The sequence below is a fragment of the Oryx dammah genome, unplaced genomic scaffold, assembly GCF_014754425.2.
Source record: "Oryx dammah isolate SB20612 unplaced genomic scaffold, SCBI_Odam_1.1 HiC_scaffold_21, whole genome shotgun sequence".
NCBI lineage: Eukaryota > Metazoa > Chordata > Mammalia > Artiodactyla > Bovidae > Oryx > Oryx dammah.
The window spans coordinates 54,256,762-54,284,270 of NW_024070205.1; the positions used below are offsets into that span (position 1 = coordinate 54,256,762).

General features: G+C 38.1%; 2 protein-coding genes across 9 annotated transcripts in view; one reads left to right on the top strand and one right to left on the bottom strand.

Annotated features, from left to right (window-relative positions):
- Positions 1-1,842: 1,842 nt before the first annotated feature.
- On the bottom strand, positions 1,843-22,834 carry BROX (BRO1 domain and CAAX motif containing). 8 transcript variants are annotated; one of them, XM_040263064.1, is made up of 14 exons: positions 22,438-22,823; positions 20,334-20,469; positions 19,902-20,018; positions 16,558-16,664; positions 16,127-16,223; positions 12,756-12,851; positions 11,675-11,747; positions 10,589-10,694; positions 9,811-9,900; positions 8,169-8,254; positions 7,320-7,401; positions 6,868-7,018; positions 5,436-5,595; positions 1,843-4,218 (listed from the first exon to the last, which is right to left on the bottom strand). In XM_040263064.1, the coding sequence occupies exons 3-14, from the start codon at positions 20,000-20,002 to the stop codon at positions 4,132-4,134; spliced, it is 1,236 nt and encodes a 411-aa protein (XP_040118998.1). In that variant the 5' UTR covers positions 20,003-20,018; positions 20,334-20,469; positions 22,438-22,823; the 3' UTR covers positions 1,843-4,131. The 8 variants fall into 8 exon arrangements, with proteins under 8 accessions (XP_040118998.1, XP_040119000.1, XP_040119002.1 ...); XM_040263066.1 differs by lacking the exon at positions 22,438-22,823 and adding an exon at positions 22,002-22,085; XM_040263068.1 differs by lacking the exon at positions 22,438-22,823 and adding an exon at positions 21,857-22,083 and having other exon boundaries at positions 19,902-20,021.
- Positions 22,835-22,859: 25 nt separating this feature from the next.
- Positions 22,860-27,509, top strand: part of AIDA (axin interactor, dorsalization associated) — a 47,563-nt gene continuing 42,913 nt past the window's right edge. The window contains exon 1 of the mRNA XM_040263072.1: positions 22,860-23,176. Coding sequence (XP_040119006.1) covers positions 23,067-23,176 — 110 coding nt within the window. The 5' untranslated portion in view covers positions 22,860-23,066. The remainder of the gene's footprint in view (positions 23,177-27,509) is intronic.

Below are 27,509 nucleotides of genomic sequence, written 5' to 3' on the forward strand. Positions count from 1 at the left end.
GGGGAAGGTTCTACATGAGATTGGAAACATAAGAGCAGCTTTATAATTAGTTCCTGATGTTGAAATGGCTACCTTATTTTTCATTACACTTACATACTCATTACATTTCAATTAACTCCTTCACAGAAACACAGCATGCTCAGCTGTAGCAACAAAATAGCACAATACATCTTGGCATTTAACTTTGGGAAGGTATAACACCTTAAATTTCCTAGAGTTCTTTCAGTTTTAATTAAAAAAAAAATTTTTCAAATGAATCTGGTTAATGCAAAGAGAATTGGCATTGGGTAACTACCGAGAGTTTATCAGAGGCCTGCGGTGACCCCAGCTCCCTTCTTTTTCCGAGGGGGTTGGGAGAGCAAACCTTGAAAGGACAGGACTGTTGAAGCCCCACTTCAGAGGGCAGAGGGCAGTATTCACTCCCAGCTTCGCTATGCCATTTCACCCGAGGACATGGGCCCTCTCCAATCAGTGACTCACCCCAGGCAGGCAGACTGAGGAATTCTGAGGAAATATGAATAAATGAACAGTAGAAACAAACCACTGCTCTTCTTTGAGAAATGCTGACAGATCACCTGGCAGGACTTTTCCATTAATCTTTATTTTCAGTACTAGACCCTGTACACGCACCCAAACACCATGGGTAAGTGACGTTACTAATATACCTGTGCTATTGGGGTATTTGTCAACTTTTCTTACATCATAGCAGATGATCTAGGAAATTCGTCCAAAACTCTGGAGGCGAGCAGCCTGGGAGCTCCAGCCACCTGAGGCCCTGCCCGGCCAGCCCCAGAAAGCTGAGGAATAGCTTGAGGCAAACGACCAGAGATGCTGTAGACAGTATCAAGCCAACAGGTGATCCAACATTTTCTCTGAGACTCACCTCAAGCGCATCACAGGCATCAAATACGTTGAATTGCCTGACAGCTCTGGCCTTTTGGATAAGCACAGCCCAATGTCGTTTTTTCTTCTATGGTTCACAGTAGGCTCTCCTTCCAGATTAACTAATCTCTATAGTTTACTACAAAAAGTTTTTCTTAAAACAAAAATGTAAATTCTAATCAAGTAACTCAGTCTTTAGATACAAAATTCAAGTAAACCAAATGACACGTTTATTTTTGTGTACATACTGAGATTAAAAATGCCTTATTTTCTATAGCATGATTACTCTAGAAGGCAATACTTCTGAATGATTTTGAGTACATTTATATAGTACTTTAAATGCCACCTCCAAGCTCCCAAAGTTCTCTGCAGAATATTGTATAAAGCCCCTAGCTTAGCTCACCACAGTACACAAGACTGCAGCATGCTGGCTAATACTGTGAATAAGACACATGTAGGCTGGAGACTTCCCTGGTGGTCTGGTGGCTAAGACTCCACACTCCAAATGCAGGGGGCCTGGGTTCGATCCTCGGTCAGGGAACTAGACTCCACAGGCCCCAGCTAAGAGTTTACATGCTGCAACTAAAGATATCTCACGCCACAATGAAGATCAAGGATCCTGCATGCCTCAACTAAGACCCAGTTCAGTTCAGTTCAGTTGCTCAGTCGTGTCCAACTCTGAGACCCCATGAATCGCAGCACGCCAGGCCTACCTGTCCATCACCAACTCCCAGAGTCTACCCAACTCATGTCCATCGACTTGGTGATGCCATCCAGCCATCTCATCCTCTGTCGGCCCCTCTCCTCCTGCTCTGAATCCCTCCCAGCATCAGGGTCTTTTGCAACCAAATAAATAAATAAATATTAAGAAAAGAAAAAGACTATATGCAGGCTGATTTGAAACCTTACTTCGAAATTAAAAGGTTAAGTACCAGTAAGCCAAAGAAGAAACTGAAGAGGTCAAGGAGCATTGAATATTTTAATGAATTCATGTAGCATAAAGCAACAGATACAAATGCATCTGGCATTTTAAAATATAACTGTAAAGAATTATGATTTTACATTGTATGAACCTTGTTACCAGCTTAATAAACATTAAAGATATTTATTGAAAAACAAAAAATTCCAATGAAATTGTAAGTAAAATCACTTTTATTTTCATAAATAAAAAGATAATTCAGTGTATTAACACCTTTAGCAGGATGTTAGCTGTCATTATCTGGTTTAAACTAAGTATGCAACAGTTAACACAAATAGATACATCTCTCTAAGATGTTCATGCAACTTCGTTACATCTGTTAACTTCCCCAAATTTCCAACACCACTTTCAAAGGACAGTATATACATATACATATACATAGTGGGATAGTTTAGTCACCAAGTGTCACGTTTGCTGAGTCAACGGAATATTTACTATCTGCTTATGTTGAAAGTGCCAATTGATTAAATGTTAATACCAGTATTTACTGCATTTTACAGAAGCCCTGTGCATTTATTACGTTTTCATTCCACATATAGTAGTAGGACCCATAGAAATGTCAATGTGAAAATTTAGTAACTAGGCTAAATAAGCACTAGTTCCTAAAATAGATCTTAGGCCAAGAGTAATAAGCCGGAATCAAGAACTGTTTAAAGTTTTACCAGTAAATGGCAGAAAAGCACAGAAAATACGTGAAATTAAAGTGTCTTTTTCTATAAACAACAAAATAAAACTAAATGTCTGCCCAGTTACTTCACTTATTCTGGAAACTGCAGCTTCAAATATTAAGTGTAATACAGCCAGGAGTAATTAGCATTTGCATATGTTAAAAAAACACCCTCACTGATTCTATATAGCTTTTTTCCCCAAGAATATAAACTATGATTTAAATAATCATTTATTTGAACACAATACTGATTCAGATAGGCATAATATATTTACTCTTCCTAATGTATGTTTATTTCTATCTCAATACTTTGTGCAGATTTTGTTTCTCACAGAATTGCTGTGTAGATTCAAAGGTTTATCTGTGTAAGTGCTCAGCACAGTGCCTAGCATGGAGTAAGCTCTTAACATATACTACTATTTCTATTATTTGAACCAACCTGTCATTTATAATAGAAAAATTAGCTAACACCCTAGGAAACTCAAAGGAAGATAAATCTACAGGGGTGATTCTTGTTAAAGTATTAAATATCCACTATTTCCCAGAATTGTGTATATACTAAACTATCTCAAATATTACAAGCTGTTTTTAAGATATACCATATCTGTTGGTTAAGTTTTTGTTATGGCCTTTGACCTGAAGCATTATAATTCTGATAAGGTTAAGTGTTATTAGAAAACTATATAAAAACCACTTACACTGAAATCAGGTTAACAATGGCATTACTCTAACTTCTGCATCAAAGAAGTAGAGATTTACCAAGTATAATTCAGGACAATCTATTTTGTTTAGTTTTCAAGTTCCTTCTTTTCATCATGCAATATATGACTTCTACAAAAACATTTCACGGTCTTCTCACATAGAAACACTAAGAGCTGTTACAAAGTTCTGTCCCCTAAGTAAAAAAAAATCCATTACAAAAACTACTTTAAAAAATATTGTAGGTTTGTTTATTGAGGCTGAAATGAAGTGCAGGGCTACCAGCAGAGGAATTAAGTTTTTGGACAGTCTTAATATACCTATAAACGTAATGAGTAAGTTATAGACTCCAACACGTGTAAGTGATTTGGTATGAAGATTTTTCGATCCTTAACTGAAAGTAATATTTTTCCCCACCAGAAAAGATAACTGACACGGAATATAACAAGTCTGTGCTACCAGCTGACATAATGGAGAGGGGAAAAAACTATCTGTTAAAAACTGATTCTTATCATTCTTCTGGTATCAAATAAGAGGAAGGAAAATAAATTTTTCTTTGTGAAGATAGAAAAACACCTGAAACCACATGATTTTGGCCTGTAGTGTTTAACCTGAAACTGACTACTGCCCAGATGTTTGGAGAAAAAACCCAGTCCCCAAATATGCCCTTTAGAGGTGCAACAAAAATTGTCCACAGGTTGTCCTGATTCAAAAGGAGTTTGGAAACAAAGTAGAAAACATCTCTACTGTGTTAGAAATCAAGAATAAACTGAAGGAAGATTCCCTCTGAATGTACTAAATTAATCTATAGGCTTTAGAGAAGTCATTGCAAGATACATGAAGTTCCACGGTTTATCCTATCCACTGGTAGAGAAATTCAAAGTGCACACTGGATCAATGTATTTTAGGAGATGTAGCACCCAGTGTCCTTTTGAGGTTTGATATCTGGTTCTTTCACAGGTTTCACCACTTCTTCTGGTTTGGGTTTAGCCTAGGAAGAAAGAAAAATACAGTGTAAGTACATAAACTAAGATCTGGCAAACAAACACTAGGTCTATTCTATTTCACACTAATATAAAGGGGATATATTAAAATGTATCACTGAGACTACCAAAGCTGTGCCAGAAGCTACAAACCAACCAATTCAACTAAAGACAAAACAGAAAGCAACATTTTCACTGAAGATGCAAACCTGGATGGGCAGGCAAAAATAAAGCTAACGGTATCCTTAATTTTCCTGAAGAGGGGGAAACTGAGTGACTGATCTGTGAATGTGGAACCCTTAAGTTCAAAGATAACTTGTGACACTAACAGGCTACCTCTCAGAACTATTTTAAAAGGCTGAACAGGATGCAAAAATTGCTATTTTTAGGAATAATGGATTTAGCATGGGTAGAAAATTACATATACAAAAACAAAACCAGGAACTTCCCTGGTGGTTCAGTGGTTAAGAATCTGCCTTCCAATGCAGGGGACATAGGTTCAATCCCTGGTCAAAGAACTAAGATTCCACAGGCCTCAGGGCAACTAAGCCCACATGCTGCAATTACTGACCCTGTGTACCACAACCAGAGAAGTCTGTGGATCCCAACAAAGACTCAGTTCAGTCAAAAACAGTAATACAATTTTTAAAAAATAAAAAAAAAAATTTCAAGGAAGGGGCGATGTCTGCAAAGTAATTCCTATCCCTTTTCTTCACAGACCTCTTGTCTTTTGGTAGCCAAACCTCAAAATTTCCACTTAATCTACCATTTTATTTAGCACACTAAGATATACTTAAGATATAAATGAATAAAAGCAGTCTTATTTTGCCCCTGGATGATTTCACAGAATGATGAAATTAGGTCAAATCTTCAAATAGCATGCACTAAGCTCAATCAAAACCAACACTGTGATAGCACTATAAACATTGGATGAGACATCCTTTTAAGACCTGTCTTCCCACACTCCTCCTAAAAGAGGCTCTGACAAACTGTAAAATGGCAAGATAATGTGTTGAAAACATATCAGTCAACTATGTAAGAAATCAGAAGACAACTGAGGCCTAGAGGTTTATCTCTGAGAGTTCTACAATAGATTTTACACAAAGCAGTGTAATTAGCTAACGTAACATTTAGACAAACATATCTATTTAGAGAACAACATCAAACTGTGAAGTCTGAATTCTCTTAAAATCTTGTGAATGAATGGAAACAATCCATCTCATACACTGTCATCCTTGGGTCTTTTGGTGAGATCAAAAGCAGCCAATGTTTCTGGTGTCCAGTGCGCACTGGGAGAAGGGAACTCGAAAGGTACAGGTTCCACGAGACCATAATTTGCTTTGAGTTCCAGTTGTGGGGCTTCTGTTGGAACTTTTTGAAAGTAACTGCAAAAAAAATATTAACAGCAATTCATTCATTCATTTTTTAACTATTTGAGTGTCTACCTGTGTCCAAAAGCCTATGCAAGAAAATGACAATTTAACATAGATTAACACAGAAAAGAATTTCTTGCCTCACATAGCTTACAGATGAGTAGGTGACAAAGTCAAGAAACCTTGTCAACTACAGAGCAATGTAACTGAAGCTATGAGGGATGTAGCGTGCTGTGAAAACACAAAAGAGGGGCAATTAACCCATTTTGGGGGGCCAGGGATACTTTCTGAGGTGATGAAAGTTAAACTAGGCATGCTGAAGGAAGTGAAAGAGCACAGCATGACCAGAACTAGAATATAAAGGGAAGAACTCAAGAGACAAAAGCAGGGACAAAATTAATTCTACCAGCTTACACAGGTGCTCATCTACAGCTTGAACAGCACTGATTTAATAATGAAAAACTGCTTGACAGAACTAGTCAGGACTGATGGAAAACTTGATTTCCCTTCTTTACACATGACCAAAACTAGGAGGAGATGAATATGTCAACAGAAGATATGTATTAATATGTGTGTAACAGACGGAGAAGGGATGGCAGAAAAACAAAGGTAAGAGAAAGGAGAGTAGAAGTGGGCTGAAGTTAATAATTCATGTGTATCTTAAAATCTGCTTTTATGGGTCATTATCAGAAGCAGAATAAAGTTAGTTCCAACATAAGTGAATTCTATCAACAATTTAAATGGAAAATTAAATTACTATTTAAACATTATAAATATAGTCATCCCTTGGCATCTTTGGTGGATTGGTTCCAGGATCCTCATCACTGAAATCCACAGATGCTCAGGTTCTTTATATGCACTGAAGTAATATTTGCATATAACCTACACTTCCTCCTATAAACTTCAAATCATCTCTAGGCTGAGATACTTACTAGGTATTACATTCTTATATCTATTAGAACATAAAGTGAAAGTCACTCAGTCATGTCCAACTCTTTCCGACCCCATGAACTATATGGAATTCTCTAGGCCAGAATACTGGAGTGAGTACCCTTTCCTTTCTCCAGGGGGTCTTCCCAACCCAAGGATTGAACTCAGGTAAATACTACGTGAATAGTGGCTGGCCTGCAGCAAACTGCAGTTTTGCTTTTGAGGACTCTCTAGAATTATTTTCCCCTGAATATTTCCCATCAGTGGTTGGTGGACTCCCAGACTACAGAGGGCTGACTGTATACACTATACCATTATCAATATTACTAAAATCATATATTGAGTTGTACTCACATAAATCCATTTTCTCGCTGACATTTTTCTAGAGTGTTCTTCACAAGATTTCCAAGTTTCCTAAAGAACAAGTGTCCTGAAGGTTTGACTGTTGGTCCAGGTCCTTTGGTTTCTCCATATTCTTTGCATAATGCTTCTGCCTTTGCATAAACTGAATGTGAAAGGATATAAAGTTATTTGATTATAATCAATTATTATTTATACTAAAAACGCTATTCATCTGAGATGCTCTTTACCTAGTGTAAGAGCAGTACCAACAATAGTGTTAAGCAGTAGGTAGGTATATTCTAGAAGTTTGAGGTTTCTGAAGCACTTTTTTCTTTTCTTCAATACTTCACTTAATCTCATTCCCTTCCATGATCTCAGCCAAAATCTCTTTTAACTGCCTATTCTTCTTTCTGATAAAACATTAGTTTTTAAAAGGGGAGTTAATATTCTGGTGGGATACTTACATTTTTCTGCTTCTTGGAGTGACCTGATTGCTTCACCACATTTATCACTAGCCAACAAAGTCTGACCATGATAACAATAAGCCTGATTAAAAAAAAACACAAAAATTTTTATTCATTCTCTTCTCAAATGATGCTTTCCACTGTCACTGTTTTCTATATGCATCAAATAAAGAAATGCTTTTGTCCATTGTTGGAAGAATCAATGCAATCCCTTACACTTCTTTCCTTGAATAAGCTAACCCCCATCTCTGTTGGTATAAAAAAAATAAATAAAAAACAGGGCAGAGTGAATAAAGGAGGGACATTACTAAGCTAATGCATAGGGGAGAAGGAAGGAGGACTTTGAGATTAAGGACTAACCAGGTTTTAAGAAAAAGTTGCCAGCATAGAGTAGGCTATTTACTCTTCAAATATCTACATCAAATCCGGGATTGCACATGGTGTTATGCAGTGTGTCTAAAAGCAGATTATAAGCTATAAGAAATTTTATTAATGATTCTTCACCAACCCAGGTTGATATATTGCATGGTTAAGTCTTAAGATTAGAATTAGTAAATACCTTTCCCAATGAACAGGACAAAATTATAGAGAAGTCTTATGAAGTCTGCAGAAGGTTGCAGCTTAAGTGGGTTTGAATCAAACAGCAATTCCATTGCTATAACCCAGCTCTACATCATCTCCTTCCACCCACTTTACTCCACAATGGTTGCACTGACTGTCAGGGAACATTTACTGAGAGCTGTCTATTATTTGTAAAATGCTAACGAAGAGCCTGGAGAAATGACAGAATTGGCACTCAAGGGGCTCAAGAGACAGTAACTCACATTGTTTTGGGTGAAAAGTACTTACATAAGCTGTGTAGAAACACATTTTCAAGTGAAGATATTTTCTCCATTTAGCAGAGTATGCAGGCTCCAAACTGGATAAAGCATGATCTAAAGTTACATTTTAAAAAGCAAAATATAATTTCACCCTGATTCACTAGAAGACTTTTAGTTCATGTGTTCAGATGCTAAAAGCAGAATGCCATTCACACCTGAAACTCAAGCATTTACATTTTAAAAACTTTGCTTTATTTACAGTGATTCATTTTCCCGTAACTATCCTTTCACTACACAATAAGACAGGTTAAATACCAGGGCACCTCTTTGATTTGATGATTCATGTAATTTAAGTTGGAGATAATGATAAAAACAGAAATGACTGAGAACTTCAAGAGAAATACGAATACTATTAGAGTATCTCTTTTAAATATTTTATATAAACAGCAATACAAAGAGTACTCTAGACATCCAAGTCAGAAACAAGGATACTCTCCTAACCCTTATTCACCACCCCACCGCTGCATCTTGTATAAAATACGCATGATCATATCTCCTGCCCAACACCTCTCAAATCTATTTATTCCTCTCCTGTCTTTGTCAAAGCTTTCATTATTTCGTCCATAGTACTTAGGAAGAAGTGATTATGGTCAGCCTTACTACTACTTCACTAGCAGGCCCATTTTTCAGCTTGCAATGATAGGGCTCTTAAATTCAAACCCAATCAAGTCACTTTTACTTCTTTTAAGGAGTTTATCAGTTTCATCTTTTAAGGAGTCCCAAACAGCTACTGAACAAAGGCCAAACTTCTTACATGGGCTTACGAATCAATTTGTAATCTCACACATGCATACTTTCCTACCCTTTGCTCCTACCACTCATTTTGTTTCAGCTAAGAGCATCTGTCTAAAGGTTCCAGAATGCACTAAGTTCTTTCTTATCTCTGTACGTACTACAGAATTTTCTAATCTTTCCATAAGCTAAAGCATTCAAGCAAACCTAGAATTTCTATTTCAAAATCAGGCTAAACCACCAACTTCTTTTAGAAAGCTTTCTCTAGCATACCCAGATCCTTTAGGTTTTTATTTCACCCCTGTGACAACACCTTTTTCACGCTATAATAATGTGGTTACATGTTTTTCTTCTTCCCTAGGCTGTGAGTTGGTATACTCAGCAACTAAAAGGTTAACCATCCCATAAACAGGAACATATGCATGTTTCTTAAATAAGTGACTGAAAAGAAAACCAGATTGGGGAGAAGACCTGAGCACTAGTCCCAGCCTCATACCTGCAAGCTGTTAAATTACAAATTAGTTATGCTAATTCTCTGGATTTCAGTTTCTTGTCTAAATAAGGACAGTAATATAAAGTTGTTATAAAGATCAAAAACACTTCAAAAGAAAAACAACTGTTTAATTATTAGACATAACTGGTTAAGAAGGACAGCACTGTCCTTTTCACTAGAGGGTATGGAGCCTATCAACTGTGAACATCTGTAATTCTTTTATTTTCTTTTAAATAAGAGTAATAAAATAATAAATAATGTACATATTATTCCAGCTTTGCAAATGATGAAACAATCTGAAAGTCCTTTGATTTTGCTTGTTGCCTACTAAGCCAACAGCTTACTGTGAAAACCTAAAGACTAAAAAACAGAACTGTAAACTTACCAGCTTTCTGATAGAAATTGGCTGTTTCATATGCCAGAGCAGCAATTAGCCCAGGAGCATGTTTCAGCTCAATTGCTCGAGCAATTGTTACTATAACCAAAACACAATGAAGTGTATTGTAGGATTAAGTTCACTTGCATTCACCTTAAGTTCAATTATAAAAGCAAACGACAGTCTCCTATCTATCAGGATTTTAATCCATGTAAGTTTTTTGTTAAAAGTTTTAACATGAAAAGTAAGCTACAGAAAATACAAATGTAAACAAACCAAACACTGAGTTTGTTGGTTCTGGTATCATTTCCTTACGTAAATCACTAGCTACTTAGTACTCACAGAAAACCACTATTACAAAATCGCATGATGTAAGAGGAAACAAATACTTTCAGGGCACTAGAGTTTGAAATAAAGAACAACAAAAGCCTATGAAGTCTCATTATTTTCACATAACTCTTTATTTCCTGCCATTCAAAAGTGAAGATTTCAAGGTAAGCCAAACAGTGGAAGAGAAAAAAAAGCTGCTGATGCAAAGATGAGTTGCAGACTTAATTTTATGCTGCCAGAAATGCATGAAATCAGACTCCTCTTAACAGTCATTAAACTGTAAGTCCTTTCCTGCTAATGAAAAATGGAGGCAAATGCTAAAAGTAAAAGTCATTCCTCAGTATACATTTTCCAAATTCTGAAACTTAATTCCAGCTAACTGATTTTTAAAAAGGAAGAGTGAAACGCTAATTCTTCAACAACAACAGCAACAAAAATCTTACAGTATTTAGGATACCTTCTTGAGCTTCAGCCTGACACTGGATGATGTAAGCTTCTATGAGTCGTGCCTCTAAATCCCGCCCCTTTTCTGCAGGTGTGATGAGCTTTGGGATATGACTTTCCTGAGAGAGAAAAACAAAAAACAACAAAGAAGCCAAATTTTAACTCAGTTGTCAGAGATAAAGAAAATGAAAGTTATGAGACACCTGATTTGGGGATTTATCAGAAATTTAGGGTACAAATAAAAACTGTGTATAAAGGAGCGATATGAAGCTTACAGAGAATAAAAGTTCCCATACACTGAAATTTTGAAGTTTTTTTATAAACTTTTGTAAAGATAAATTCAAGAGCAAAATCTGGGTCATAATAAATTGCTTAGATATGCAAGTCATTTTCTCAATTTAGAAAATGTTTCACTGACATGGTAACCTAGTTCCCTTTTGCATGAGAACCAGAACTGTTTATTCACATTACCACTAGTAGATACAAAGAAGCTCAATTCTGTAGCAGACTCAGGATCACAGCTCTTTCCATCACCATAAAACTATCTCATCATGAGAAAGTGCAACACTGGCTTCCAGGAGGCTTCAGTAAATATTAGTTTAATTAGAATGAAGTGGGGGTAATTCTGGTTGGAAAACATTTTAGTCTTTTCCCTTATTCCCATCACATCTCCAAGAAATTTAATATAATTAGTGTGTACTGACTGACCTGCTAGCATTTTCACTCTAATACAGAGAATATACTCAGAAAATTCCATTTTGCAGAATCATGAATACTCCTGGCAAGTGCGGCAGACAGCAAGGAGAAATGCTGAGAACTATCAATTTTTGTGTTTTGCTTTCTCCTATCTTTTCAGAAGAGACAGAAAAACAAGCAGTGAAGTACCACCTACGTCATCTAATTGTAAAAGTCATGGATGATTTTCTGAAGTGGAGACAATATTCTGTTAATTGGGTGAACTCGTCAACAAGGTACTTAATGTAATGAAAACAACACATACTAGTTCTTTTTACATGATTAAATAATTCCTTCACCCCAAGGAGGAAATAAAAATTATTTCAACAATTAAAGTATTAAGAATATATTCTATTATTGTTACCTTTAAATGTTTAAAAATCCCAGCTGCAATTTTTAAGCTTCGATGGACTTCTTTTGCTTCATCCTCTGTTATGCTGAAGGAGAGAGGTGACGTTAGCTACAGGATGAATCCTGATTCTGGTATTAAAACCCACAACTAATATATTCTCATAAAACTGCAAAAGCCAATCATTTGTGTTTTTTACTATGTTTTCTTCCTTTTAAAAAATCTGACTTAACACTTAGAGAACTAACAAACGCACATGAAAAATATCCAAAAAGAAGAGATGACAAGTGAAAAAGAGTTCCTGTCTAGGGGTCTGGACAAAGGCTTCTTGCTTTTCCTTCCCGATAATTTTCATACATAAACAAGCATAGATCAATATACATGTAAAGCATGCACATACTTGAAAAACACATACATACACAGTATTCACTCTCCTCTTGTTTTAATCACCTGAATTACTTCAGACACTATTTTACACCAGCACATACAATTTAATCCTATTTTTAAATGGCTGCATATTAATATTCCCACGTTCAGCTGTATCACAGTTGGTAGTTGCCAGTTTCCTATTGCTAACATTCACCTGTACTATTGTAAAAATTGTATCTCATTTTATTTCACAGTCCCTTAATCCTTCAAAACATCTTTCACATACTTATAAGCCTTTGTCTTTTTTGGTGAATTGCCTGCTTATGTCCTTTGCTTATTTTCGATTGATTTGTTGGTCTCTTCTCTGTTGATTTGTAACAGCATAGATTATAAAAACAATTTGTCAGATGTACCACAATTTCTTAGGCCCAATCTGTCATTTGTTTTAAACTTTGTTTATGGTACTTTTATGTAGTCAAATAGTCAACCTTTCTCTTTTCATAGTTTGAGGTTTTAGTTAGAAAGACCATCCCCATGACAAGATTCTTAAAACTGTTTTTGCTTTTACCAGCAGGCTCTGTGATTCTGGTACTTAAAAATACCAACATTATGAGGTAACCTTACATTTATCAGAAGTGGTACTTTAATCAGTAGGCTTTTTTAACCATGAGGCTTGAAATATTTGAAAAATAGTACATATGCATGCAACCCTCTCCTTTTAACTTACTTTTCTTTTCCAGCCAGTCTTGAAGCATATTTGGTATACCATAAAGCAACATTAAATCCCATGGAAATTAATTCAAAAACAGCATCCTGCTGGGCACTAGAATTATAAACATGATCATTAAGTACTGTCCACGATTAAGACATCTCTATATGAAGCCTGCTATAAATCTTACCCAAAATCACAGCACTAAATACCCACTGAAAAAACGAAGACAGTCCTTGTATTTAATATTGGTGGGGAGATAAGACACAAGCACACATATAATTAGCAATAAATGACTATGGGGGTGGGGGTGGTGAGAGAGAAGCTCAAGAGGGAAGGGGTATATGTATATTTATGGGGGATTCACAGTGTTGTACAGCAGAAAGCAAGACAACACTATAAAGCAATTATCCTCTATTAAAAATAAAAATTCAAGAAATGACAACATGAAGATCCAATATGTACTTCCTAACAGTAAACATGAGAACAGTGGTTCCCACAGGTTACTGTACACTGAACAGCTTTAAAACCACAGATTTCTGGAACTTATCTTACAAAAAAAAGTCTAGGAAGTGTGCAGAATCTGCATTTTTAACAAGTATCCTGTTGCTTCTGGAGCAACTACCATATTTTAAGAAAACAGATTTCAGAGGAAAGATTATAGGCTAGAATGACTGAAGGCTTACTGGTATAAACAGAATTTGAACTGTGCCTTGAAAGATGGCTAGAAGGGAAGCAGAAAGACATCCCAGATGAAGGAATGACACTGTTAAAGCACAAGAAAGGATAAAGATTTTTCTGATACCAGTGACCTAACTAGCTTGATTGAAGTTGCCAATTTATAAAGACAAGTCGAGGAACAAGAGAACTAAAAGCCAAGATGTGAACCTGCAGAAGATTGTGAATGCTAAGTCAATCAATATATTACCAAAAAAAAGGTCTTAAAGATAAGCATATTTTACATCTTATTTCCTTCAGATTCTATCACTAAACACAACACAAAGATGGTAAAAAGCTTATGAAACAAAGAAGATAGTTTTACTCACTACTGTTAAGATCCTGAAAATTCTTCATACATTACTGTGTTTCTCTCAAATGATTAAGTAAAAAACCAGAATACCCTTATATAACTAGAAGTAATACCCTTATATACACACATAATACTAAAGACACAAAGAAATTATCCAAAAGGAAGAAACTAGAATTGTGACTCTGCTTTGTACGTTTTATTTAATTGTTGTCTCCATCTTAAAATGAACAGAGACATGGAAACTTTTTAGATTAAAAAAAAGATTCATTACAAAACATATAATTCAAAAATGACTTAAAAGTGATCCTTTTTAATATGTTATAACATCAAAATATGACAGTTATGAACAAACTCCTTAAACGTTTCTCATGCCAAAACAAATTTAATGCAAAGTTTAAGAGCTTATATTTTTCAGCACTGAGAGCTTTCCAATGAATTATGTCTTGTAACTACATCTAGTAATTCCAGCAATGGTGACCTAGGAGGCATATCAAATGTATAACTTTACCTTTAGTAATAGAATAGTTTTGTTAATTTATATAAAAGCCTCATGAAGAGCTCTCTCTTGCCCACCCCTTGTTTCTTTCAATCTACCTTGCTCCTGAACACTCCATCTACTTGATATTTTTCAGATCAGATACACTCACAGCACACTTTCCATTGAATAAGCAGCAATCAAGGATAAAATAACTTAAAAATCTCAGATGTACTGAATCATCAACATTATAACTTAAGACCTTTATCATATAATTAATTCTTCACCGTCTCATAAAACTGTGCTGAGAAATGTTGTTAAAAGGAATAAAAATTTAGCACAGTAGGAAAAAGTGTCAAATTTATCCAGTGGGAAACACTTTAGAATCTGCCAAAGTTTTGTAATTTAATGATAGAGCTTTGATTCTTTTAAAAGAAAAGTTTTTAAGATCAATATTCCTTCAAGTGTAGACGAAGTACAAAGGGGTACATAAAGAAAAATAGAAAATGAGAACTTACTCAGAAAACCTTGGTATCCCAAAATGTTACAATTTGGAAGGGATTCATGGTCCCTAACTTCCTACCCAGTTTATGAATTCCACATACAATATTCCAAAGGAACAAAGGAAACTAAGATTTACTGAATGTTTATTCAATGTCTGACATTACATTAGTCCCTTAACATAAGATTTTCTATTTTGCTGCTCACAGAAGCCCTATACCTATAACCCCAACATATAGCTGAGGAAGCAAATATTCACATAATAGAAGCTCTGAGGTTGCATCTCCATGTGTATGAATCCAAATTCCACACTCCTTTCACTGTAATGTCTGCCCTGGCTGTTCAGCAATCCCCACTTTCTTCCCTTCTGATTTTAAAAAATGGTAACTCTAAAGCACATTGAGACACAGATATATGACAATTTAAAGAACCCAATGGTGAGTTTGGGGAAAGACTGGATACATGTATATGTATGGCTGAGTCCCTTCACTGTTTACCTGAAACTATCACAACATTGTTAATGGCTATACCCCACTACAAAACAAAAGTTTTTTAGAAAAAAAACCCAGAACCCAATGGTGTTTTTTAAAAAAAGGTAGTTAAAAATTCAGCATGATTATAATCAGCTTCCTGTTACAATCTAGGTAGTCTCAGGTGACTGATAAAGTTTTGAGGGGAAGTTTTTAAAAAGAGCAGAAACACTGAAATTACAGACAAATAAACACAGTACTGAGTCTAAAAAGTATGGAGCTGGGGTGGAATGAGGGAGGAAAAAAGAGGGAGAGTGACTGAAGTCCTCTGAACTCTCCATCAGAAAAGAAAAGGAGGGAGAAACCAAAACTCAGCTCTGCTCGAATGGAAGCAAAGGCCAGTTTTGGGCATGCGGATTTCAAATTCTCAAACCATTCTTTGTGTATTATTAAAAGTCAAGGCTGTTAAAATGGATAACCAACAAAGACTTACTATACAGCACATGGAACTCTGGAGAGGGGGTTTGAGGGAGAATGGATACATGGCTGAGTCACTCTGCTGTTCACCTGAAACTATCATTACCATTGTTACTACCATTAACACTGTTAATCGGCTATGCCCCAATACAAAATATTTTTGGTGTTAAAAACAAAAAAAGCAAGGCTTCACAATTCTAGTTAACATTTAACATTGATTATCTCAAAAACAGATGTGGTCCAGGAGAAACAAATTTTGCTTTTACTTAATAGACTGTATTAGAAGTTTAGGTCAACATTTTTTCATTAATTTCCTGAGAAAGGAAAATGCTGACCAGGTTTATATTTTGTTTCTTTAATACCGAAGCTATGAGTTAAACCACTATCTAAATAGTTACAAAAATGGTTTCAATTTAGTACCGTTGGTGCTGCTCACCTTGGAACCTGTCCCTGTAATGTGTCAGTCCACTTGAAATTTTGAATGTATCGTAACTTGCTTTCTTGGGTAGATTCATCCAATGAATTAATGAAACCTGTAAGAAGGAAGACAACATTTTAAATTTTACAAGAAACATTGAGTGTTCTCTTTAGAACATTATTCAGATGACTTTTTCAGGTACCTGAAAGAAACCCCCAACCCCTCTCCTCTTCTCCTAAGGTAACATAATATGAAATATACACACATTTAATAATATGAAATATACACACATTTAATCTTCAAAATGTTAGAAAGACCAAGTACCACCTTTACATTTTCACATTTCTGAAACTCAAGCATACCAAAGGATATAGCCTAGAAGACTACTTAAATTTGGACTTCTCCATAGCTGATTTTTTAAAAACTTAAGTTCATTTGAATAAACTAACCTTGTAAAAGTGAAAAATACGAATCTGCTGCATTTTTCATCATTTCTGGATTACAGCTCAAATCAGTGAACAATTCAAGCAGTCGTGCTCTAGATGATCTCAGGTCACTTATGCGAGACAGAAACAGATAGTAAAGTAAGCTATATTACAGTGAATCTATGTAAATATGGCTAAAAAGTTTCAATTGTAAAAGCTTAAACACAGGTACACAACCCTCCTCTAAGACCTTTCTACAGATACAGGAATGAATTTAATTAGGACTAACAATGGAGATAAGTGAAATTTCTAGTAATGACTGCTTTAGAAATTATACTAAAATAAGCTCAGTCCAATTAAAGGGGTAAATCATGAATACAATTATGTAATAAAAAATGCACTCCAAGTTTTAATTAAAAATAATCAAACTAACACAAGCATTTAAGATGGGAGGAAGGAATTAAGAATGAGTACATTAATCTGACCAGTTCACAATAATAGTTTTTTGAAAATTTTAAATTTAACTTTTGTGTATCATTTTAATATCCTCTTAAAATTTCAAAGTTTGACATTTTAATATCCTCTTAAAATTTCAAAGTTTGACATTTGACATAAGTACAAAATCATATTTTAAAATTGCATTCTATAATACAACACATAAATATGCAAAAAAAATGAGACCACTAGTTATTTTAAAAATGCTCCCTCATCTCCTGGCTCCTTTGATTCTCTGCAGCAATAAATGTGGCAGACACTTATTGTTTCTTTCCAAAATTCTTTTCTCCCTTGATTCCAATAACACTAAACTTTCCAATTCTCCTCTTATCTCTACAAGGCACTCCTCTATTTTCTTCCATGTCCCCTTTGTATTCCCACCTCCAACAACGTACAGTCTTTGGCTCCCTGCTCTTCATTCTTCTGAGGTCTCATCTACGAGGACGACTTTACGTCTAATCCTAGATCTACATCGACGGCTCTAACTTGGTCCTGTTTTAGTTCTCCATCTAATTTCAGAAGGCAACTTGCTTAGTGAGGGATCCAGAAATCATATTACATACAGAAGGACTGAAGACAATTGTGTGTGAATAACTAAAGAAAGACTAAACTGTAAGCAGCAAGAGGAGGGACTGTATATCCAGAACTTAGTACCTGGAATAAAGCACATACTCAAAATTCTTTGTTGAGTGAAATAATACTAACATTTCAAATACTTTTAAGATTCAGAAGAACTGTAACATAGCAGTAATATTTAGAAGGGAGCACAAACTTAATCCTGTATGGTCCAGATGGAGTGTTTATGTATTGGGACTAACTCTAAGGAGGCTGATTCAAGAAAGTATATACCAACAACTATATGCAGCTGACCAAAAATGGGATGGGCTACCTTATGAATCTGTCATTGTTGACTTATTTAATTAAAGGCTGGGAGGGAGTCATTCCGGACTACGAAAACAATTTGAATCCTTAAGGCCTACTCTAGGCTCAAATATTTCGCCAGCTATTTCCAAGTAGGCATTCAGTTATTACTTGAAAACCAACTTGTGTAAAGTTAAATTCATCTTAAAATGACAAAATTTGAGAAAAGTGTACCTTAGAAGTATCTAATTTAGGTTATTAACTTTATAGATGGGTAATTAGACTCAAAGGAGTTAAGAGACCTGCCCAATGCCACAGATGAAACAGTTAAGCTGGGACCAATGTCTAGCAGGTCCATATAGACAAAGCTATGGTTTTTTCAGTAGTCATGTATGGATGTGAGAGTTGGACCATAATGAAGGCTGAGAACCAAAGAACTGATGCTTTTGCACTGTGCTGCTGGAGAAGACTCGTGAGAGTCCCTTGAGCTCAAGGAGATCAAACCAGTTAATCCTAAAGGAAATCAACACTGAATATTCATTGGAAGGACTGATGCTGAAGCTGAACCTCCAACACTTGGGCCACCTGATGCGAAGAGCTGACTCACTGGAAAACACCCTGATGCTGGGAAAGATGGAGGGCAAAAAGAGAAGGCGGCAGTAGAGGATGAGACGGTTAGATAGCATTACCCACTCAATGGACATGAATCTGAGCAAACTCCACGAGATAGTGGAGGACAAAGGAGCCTGGCCTGCTAGAGTCCATGGGGTCACAAAGAGTGGGACACAACTTAGCAACTGAACAACAACAACAGTCTAGGAGTCTGATTAGGGCTTGGCAAACGACAACTTGTAACTTGTTTTCACATGCCCCACAGCTTATTTTTGTAAAATAAAAAAGAATAATTCAATTGTGACTGTGTATAGCTCGCAAAGCCTAAAATATATACAAATGTATACAGTATTTAACCCTTTACAGAAAAAGTTTGCTAACTCCTGATCTAGATCAATACGTCAATTTTCCTACCTTCTGCTCTGATTACTTCTTTCCACCAAAAGCAGCGATTCTTTTAATTTTCCTTTAATGGTACCACCAATGTCTTGACATCTAGGTTCTGAATCTCATAGACTGAATTCTTTTCAGCTTTTCAGAGCAAATCAGTCAATCTGGCTAGTTGACATCCTTCAAAATCTCTCTTACACCTATCTCTTTTGTTATAACTCTTGTATCTCTCTCTATCTCTTGTATCTATCTCTCAGCGAAACTGCTCTATTCACATTCCCTAGAACAAAGGTTTTCCTAACAGAAATGACTTTCTCCTCTCCCTTCTTACTATCTAAGTCAGGGATCAGTAAACTCTTTCCATAAATGGTCTGAAGATAAATATTCTAGATCTTGTGGGCCATAAAGTCTCACTTGGGAATACTCAACCTTATTGTAGAGAGGGAAGGCACCCAAAGACAATCTGTAAATGGGGGGGGGGGGGGGCAGCTGTGTTCTAATTAATAAAATTTTATTTATAAAAACAAGCTGTGGGCCAATCTAAAGGACACAGTCTGGCAACCCCGATCTAAGGCATACAATTCTATTTAAATCTCAGTTCAAGTCCTCTCTCCTACTGAACAACCTGAAGGCTATTTCAGGTCAAAGGGAAATCTCTCCCTGCTCAGAAGTCAATTAATTTACTATCTGGTCAATATCCAACAATATCCAAATAAGACTTTGTGCAGTCTCCTGTACTGTTGTAACACGTCTTAACTCTTTAATTGTAATTGCTTTAGCCTCTTCAGGACTCACTCACTGATCTAAAACTTAGGACCCAGCTTAAATAATCTATGACTAAACTCTCCACACATCATTTGTAAATTGTTAGACAGGACTTCAAGACTAAACAAGGAGTCTAAGGTTAGGGACAGTGTGTTACATACTTCTGCACTGTTCACGGCCCTGTAAAAGGATCCTGTACCTAAGAGTGGCTCAATCAGTATTTGTGGAAATTGGCTAACACTTACCTGCAAATTTTTGAAGCAGCAGGGCCAGTGACTACACCATAGTAGTTAAAAGAGACAGGAGCTGTGGCTTTTAATGGGTTCCTATGAAACCAATGTGTCATTTTCTCCAGATGTTTCCTACTGACAAAAAAGAAATGTATAAAAACTAAAACATTTAATAAGCAAGGTAAATAGTACTAAAATATTTTTAAGTAAACATTTTAAATCACCATAGGATATATACTTTCATATAAAACTATATAAAACAGACACATGTATATAAAATACTTCACTGCCACAGTCAATCTTGTTTCAATTGTCTATTTATAGCTGCCTATGTTTATTTAGGTAAGGCCTATAAAAAAAAAAGTATTTGGAAATATGCTCACAGTAACTGCAATGTTAAACATGCTGGAGTCGTAATGATTAAACTTTACTGTGTACAGAAATCACCTTGCGCCAAGGGGTGGGAGTTCTTGTTAAAAATGCAGGTACTGATTCAACAATCTGGGGTAGACCTCAGAAGTTGATGCTGCTGGTTCCCAGTCTACACTTTTGAGTAGCAGAGCACTGGACTTTGGTTGGACAGCTGAAAATATAACAGGCATAGGACCAGGAAAATGTAATTCCAAAACAGGTTCAAAGGGTGACCCCTATTTAGACTGTCAATGTTACTAGAAAGAAATAGGCCTTAAACTAACTGTATTTCCCATGTGATCCTGCTGAGGCCAACTGACTGGGTATAGCGTGTGTTCTATAATAAATATACTTTTGACAGAATAGCTAGTAAGAATCAATGTGTGCATGTGTGCATGCTCAGTTGCTCAGCTGTGTCCAACTCTGTGACCATGTGGACTGTAGCCCACCAGGCCCCTCTGTCCATGGGATTTTGCAGGCAAGGACACTGGAGTGGGGTGCCATTTCCTCCGAGAAAACCTTCTGGACCCACGGATTGAAACCATGTCTTCCGCGATCCCTGCACTGGCAGGAGGACTCTTTACCACTGAGACACCAGGGGAGCCTGAACTAGCATACAGGATGGATAAACAACAAGGTTCTATTTTATAGCACAGGGAACTATGTTCAATATCCTGTGATGAACTGTAATGAAAAAGAATATGTGTATGTATAACTGAGTCACTTTGCTGTACAGAAAAAATTAACACAACACTGTAAATAAACTACACATCAATAAATTTTAAAAATATATCGATTCTTAAAAACCAAGACATTTAAAAAACTACTTAAATGAAATACCAACTTAAAAAAAATTAAGTTTCACACCTTTCCGGTAAAAAAAAAAAAAGTGTGTCCCACTTGCTTAAAAGTCCTTGTGTGAATAGTGAAGATACTACAAGAAGGCAAAGCTGAAGACTTAAATATGGCAGTTAGATTCCAGAAGTAGAAATTTAATAAGATTTAATTAATTTGAAAGCATTATACAATGTTGTCCATTAACTTTTGCTATCGGGAAAAAAGTGTGGGCTGCTCAGTGTAAAAAATACCTACTTTATCCATCTCCTTTAGTTATTCATGGCAAAACTGCCTTTGGAGAGCACCAGATATTTAAGGAAGAAAAAATGCATTGTGTACCCAGTGAAAAATTGAGTAGGTTCACTTATGACTCAACCCAATTAACAAGGGCTTCAAAAATATATAACCTTCTAAACATCATCCATTTAAACCTCCTTTATAAGGTATGTAAACTAATACAGCATCTCTGTACATATAAACCAAGCCTCCTAGAAATTATGGCACACAATACACTTGATTGTAAGTTTGAATTTTTCACAAATACTATTTTAGCGCGCCCTCCCACTTAGTGGCTGAAAATGTTTTAAGTTCCGTACACTTTTATTCTAGGAACGAAGCGGGTAAATACTGTGTCTTCTGCCCCTGCCCGATCTATCCCGGGAGAGACTCGCACTCCGGTTTTCAAGAATTCGAAGGGTGGGGTAGAAAGACGACACACCCACCTGCAGATGCAAGGAAGGGTGTCTTTAAAGCCACGCAGCACAACAGTCGGATCGAGCCTGCCGCCGAAACCGGCTGCCACAAGAAAAGTCTGATTACCGACAATGGTCCCCCACTCTGGAGACCCTGGGTCCCCGAGTCACCTACCGCCACCAGAGTACCGAGGGTCCACTTCCTGTTTACCACCCAGCCTCTTCCTCTGGTGCCCAGTCCAGTTGAACGCCGAGACCTTGCGCAGGCGCATATCCTAGCGAGCCCCTCCTGAACAGACATTTTTGTGGAAAGCCGATACTATCCAACTGGGAGAGGCGGACAGAGGTGCCTAAACAAACCCCTACGTATAGTTTACGAGACACCCTGACTGCTAGTGGAGACGCGGGCAAGGGGATTCAGCGAACCTAGCTTGTTACTACCATTGATTCGTGGGGCAAACGTGGATTTTCTTTCTCTCATTTGTTTGAAGGCACTAGGAGGAGACTTTTGTAGACCACTTATCCGGGAGTCTATGGAACCTGCGTAAAAAGGCGACCCTATTGCTTGGCACTGTGGGGAGACGACAGGCCCAGCCTCCTAACATACTTACCAGATTCCTCGGAGTCTGTACAGCAGTCCTCCTGAGGGAAGAAAGGCAATATCCGACTCCTCAAACGAGAAAGGAAGGGAGTCGGCAAGCCGGGACTACCGAATTAGAGCGACGGAAACAAGCCTGCGCGAGCCGCGGTCACGTGCCCATGGCGGCCATGACAACTACCGAGGCTCAGGGGTGTGCGCCGCCTCGGTAGTGGAGGCTGCCAAGTTGTCGCAGCCCCCTTGAAAAACTTCGTTCCTCAGCCCTTTTAAAGATATTCCTCCACAGTCTTTCCTCGTGAGCTGCGGTCTCCTCTAGAGACAAAGTGCATGGCTGGCCGAGCCTCCTAAGCCGAGGAAGAATTCCTCAGTAGCAATGGCAGCCAATTGGGGGAGCGGGGCGGCCTCAACCTAACCCGGGGCGGGGCCTCGGGGGCGGAGCTTCGGCGGGGCGGCCGCTTCAGAGCCGCAAAGTTTGGCTGTGGCGGCAAATGGGCTTGGGCGGCTCCTTGGCGGGTGGCGGCGGTGGCCGTAGCGGTTCCTCCTGGCCCTGTTAATGTCGGGGCCAGGCCCGGGGAGGATGGCGCCCTAGAGCCCGGCCTTTCCTGGGGGTAGGGGCGGGAGGGGACGGGGTGGGGACCGGCCATGTCGGAGGTGACCCGAAGTCTGCTGCAGCGCTGGGGCGCCAGTTTTAGGAGAGGCGCCGACTTCGACTCTTGGGGCCAGCTGGTGGAGGCGATAGACGAGTATCAGATGTGAGTGACTAACCGCGGGAGCGGGCCAGACCGGCTCCAGTCGGCCGCCTCCCCCCTTCTTTCTGTCGGTGTCTCTCATCACTGAATCTGTAGCCAAGGCTTCTCAGGGTGGGGCTCCGCAGGCACTGGGGCTGAGATCTCACTGGCCCCGGAGACAACGGTCCGCTCTCTGGGGTTTTTCGCCCTCCGCCGGGCCAGTTGCAGTGCAACAGGTAGCCCTTCTTTCCCGGGGCGCCGGCCCATTCAGGCTACTACTGAGTTCCTTGCCACCGTCTCCCGGGTCCCCCGCTCCACAGTTTCCTTTTCCCCTCTCCTCCGCCTCTCTCACGTTGCCGCCCCTCAGTTTCTCTTTTAGAATCTCTTAGGAATACTTCTGTGTTCTCCGCCCACGTTCCAGGGATGAGTGGCCTTGCTCTGTGTACAGTGCCTTCCTCCTCCCCTGTGTAGGACAGGAGGGAACGGGTGGCGATTGAGGGGACGGGGTGCCCCCGGGAAGCATCGAGACCGGAGGTCTCATCAGCCGAAAGAAGGGTCCCCTCTCGCGCTCCTTCTCCACCCCTCTTTCTGGGGAGCCTTGTTTTCCCAATTCACCTCGAATCCGTTTCGGTTTCTAGTACTGTTATTTGCTAGGCTGGGTGAGTCCCACCCGCCCCTCGCTGGTTGCTCTGGGTGGAGTCCGCGCAGGATGTGAACAGAAGAGAGCAAAATGTGAATTAATACACCACGCACAGGAGCCACCACTCCCTCGTCGGGTCCCTCCTCCTTTTCCTGTGTATAATGTATAGCCGCCGGGTACAAGTGAGCACCAGGTTCTTTGATCTCCCCAAGTCCAGTTTCTTTTCTGGTTTCCTCCCCAAACTTCAGGGATGTTTTTAAAATTGTAAGGCCAGGTTTGCGTATATATAAAACCTTGCTTGGTTTCTTGCACATTTTACTGAACTGCCTGCTAAAAGGTTATTGTTTGCAAACTGTTGACATTAATTACCTCTTGGTTTAAAGTAAGTTATTGTTTGAAACCATGTGCTAGTAAAACATTTTTTTTTTCCTTCTCAAACGTCTTTTGGAAAGAATACAGGATTAGTCCTTGAAAGATCTAAATCCTGTATTTTCCTACAGTGGTTACTTGTTTTTATCTGACCATTAAGGTAATTTAAATGCCTAAGTGTTTTTAAAGATTTTTTTTCTTAATGTGAAGAACCGTTTTGAAAATCTTTATTGAATTTGTTAAAATATTGCTTCTGTTTTGGTTTCTTGGCTGGCAGGCATGTGGGGGTCCAGGTCCCCAGTCGGATTGAACTCTCACCACCTGTATTGGAAGGCGGAAGTTTAGCCACTGGACCACCAGAGAAATCCTGCATAGATGTTTTCTATATCACCTTACTGACGTTGAATTGCCTTGCCATTTTTCAAAAGCCCTGAAAACCACCATGCTTTAGGCCATTTTGCCATGTGTGATAACTTCTGGCTTTTGTTTCACACTTCCACTTGATTTCTTTTACTCTTGCAACTGCTCAGTAAGAATATTATTATTCTCATTTTACAAGTGAGGAAACTGAAGCTTAGGTTAATGGAATTACCTGGAGTCACACAACTATAGTACTGAAGTCTGGGTTTTTGTTTTTGTTTTTTGTTTTAATTTCAAATCCTGTCTGCTCTCCTGTGTAGCGTTTAAGACATTTTGTTAAACACAAATGTTTTGATATGTAAGTGAATTGGAATCATTAGGAGACCTCCTTCATTACCAGAGAATGTATCCTTCCATTCTGTAGCCAGTTAGCACTGGGCATCCTCATTCTATGTTAACTGAACTTGCAGAGCCTGAAATCTAAAGCTGCCTTTTACTTGTGATGGTGGGATCTCGCAGCTGTTGGCACTCAGCAGCAGACCTTACAATGGAAAGTGAAGAATACCATGTCCAATTGAAGTTACAAAGGAAAATTGAATATGCAAGCTGTTTAGCTGGAATTTCTAAGAACATCTCAGTAAGGGAGTAGTAGGCACAGACAAATATATTGTTGAAGCTCAGTTACTAACCTTGAACGTCATGATTTAAAGTAATTCTCAAATTATCATAAAAACCACCCATGTCAAATTTGAATAGAAATGTGTCATGGTTGGCTTAAACTTTGTAAACATACAGGCTACATGTAAAATGAAGTTGAATTTAAAATTAATAGACTCACAAATTTGAAGGCCAGACGTCTTTTTTATTTGAATTATCTGTGAGAAAAGCTGCCAAAAAAGAGAAGATTTGAGAGCCATTAAATGATTTGAAAAAGAATGAACAGGATTTAGGTGCTGACTAGATACTCAGAGAAGGAGGCGGCGTCTGGGAGAACTGGCCTTGCTGATGGGGAAGCCAGCAGTGTTTTTACCACCCTGCAACATGCAGGAGTGTGTTCATGGGATGTTGATGTTGAGGGAGGGAATAAACATGTTTGTACTTAGTTTAAGGTGAGAATATCATAGCTTGAACAGTTTCATCACTCAGCAAGTGAGAGCTAAGCATATAGACATGAGTAACATTTGATCTCCACCCTCATAGTACTGAGTCTAATGGAGGATTTTAAAACAAATGGGTATTTCTGTCACAGAAGTATGAAAAGAGTGCTACCACTCTCCTTGCTGTTTCCTGAAGCCTGCTTCTGCCTTAGTCCATTTGTCCTTTATCTGGAACACTCCCTGTTGTCTGTTTGGGTTGTTGGATCACCTCCTTCAGGTCTTTGTCCAAGTATCTTCCCTGTGAGACCCTCTCTGGCCACCCTATTTAAAACTGCCGGGTTAAAAGGGGGTGGGTGGACTGAATTGAGAGACAGATCGACATGTATAAACTGTTAATACTGTGTATAAAGTAGACAACTAATGAGAACCTACTGTAGAGAACAGGGAATTCTACTCAATGCTCTGCAGTGACCTAAGTGGGAAGGAAATCCAAAAGAGAAGATATGTGTAGACATAACAGCTGATTCACTTTGCTGTACATCATAAACTAGCTTAACATTGTAAAGCAAGTATACTCCAATAGAAATTAACTAAATAAAATTGCTCAGTTAAGCTGCTATCCACTCCCACTCCCTTTTACCTCACTCTTGCAAATCCAACCCCCAATCTTGTTTTTTTACCGCCATTTAAAATACAATATACTTTTTGTATTCATTTGGTTTGTTGTCTCCCTCTCCACTTGGATGTAACCTCTTTGAGGACAGAAAATAGGGGGAGTTGTCTCTTTTGTTCTCTACTGTATGCTTAGTGTCCAGAGTAGTAGTAGGCTGCTGCGTGCGTGTGTGTGCGCGCGCGCGTGTGTATGTGTCGCTCAGTCATGACCAACTCTTTGCGATCCCATGGTCTGTACTCCACCAGGCTCCTCTGTGCATTCTAGTGAATAGATTGATTCAGGAGTATGCTGTGGAAGCATTAAGGAGTTGATGCCACGATACTATTGGAAAATCTAAACAAATTATGTCAAAACTAAAATTGCTCCCCCAAATATGCATGGTCAATTAGAAACAACTCTTATCTAGCAGGTTACCTCTTTCAGCAGCCTGGGGGTGGGTACCTGCTCCCTAACTTAGGGTAGAGTGGCATGGACTCTCTTTTCCCTGTTTCATAGAATCAGTCTTAAGGTATTAATCCAGTGCATGGATGCTCAATAAATATTTGTTAAATGAATGGGTGAGTTTGAAGATTGGATAATACCTATTAATCATCTTTACTATGTCTGATATCAGCAGCTCTCAAGTTGTCCCAGATCTTTGCTGGTCTGCAAACTGTTATTGATATGCAGTGAGATAAGTAAAGAAATTGGGATTTAAGATTTAGGAACTTTATTGCAGTTTGACATCTTCATGATAGTTTTTATTTTATTTTATAAAAGCATTAGGCTAGAACAGATTGGGAGGGGGGAGCTTGTCCTTCACTCTAGTTTGAGAAGAACTGTCATAGGTTGCTGTGGGACTCTGTGGGTCACTTGTTTATGTTCGTTAAGTATATTTAAGACTTCTCCTTGAGAATAGTCCTGTATTAACTGTAGGTACCCTTGTAAACTGAGGTTATTCTCTAGAGAAGAACAGTTGGTAGGTTTCTCACCTTAACAGTTGGTAGGTTTCTCACCTTTACTAATAGAATGTCAACTCTTTTACCTGCTCTTCTGCTACCTAGAGCATGTGGGGTTTTCCTGAGTGGACAGATTTATGTCTCATTTTGTCTTAAAATGATGCAGTCGTTTATGGGTTTGGCTTTTTTGCCTAGGTTTTTAAAAAAGTTTTTTAAAATAACTTTATTGAAGTTTAACTTATCTATAGTGAAATTCACCATTTTACAATTCAATGAATTG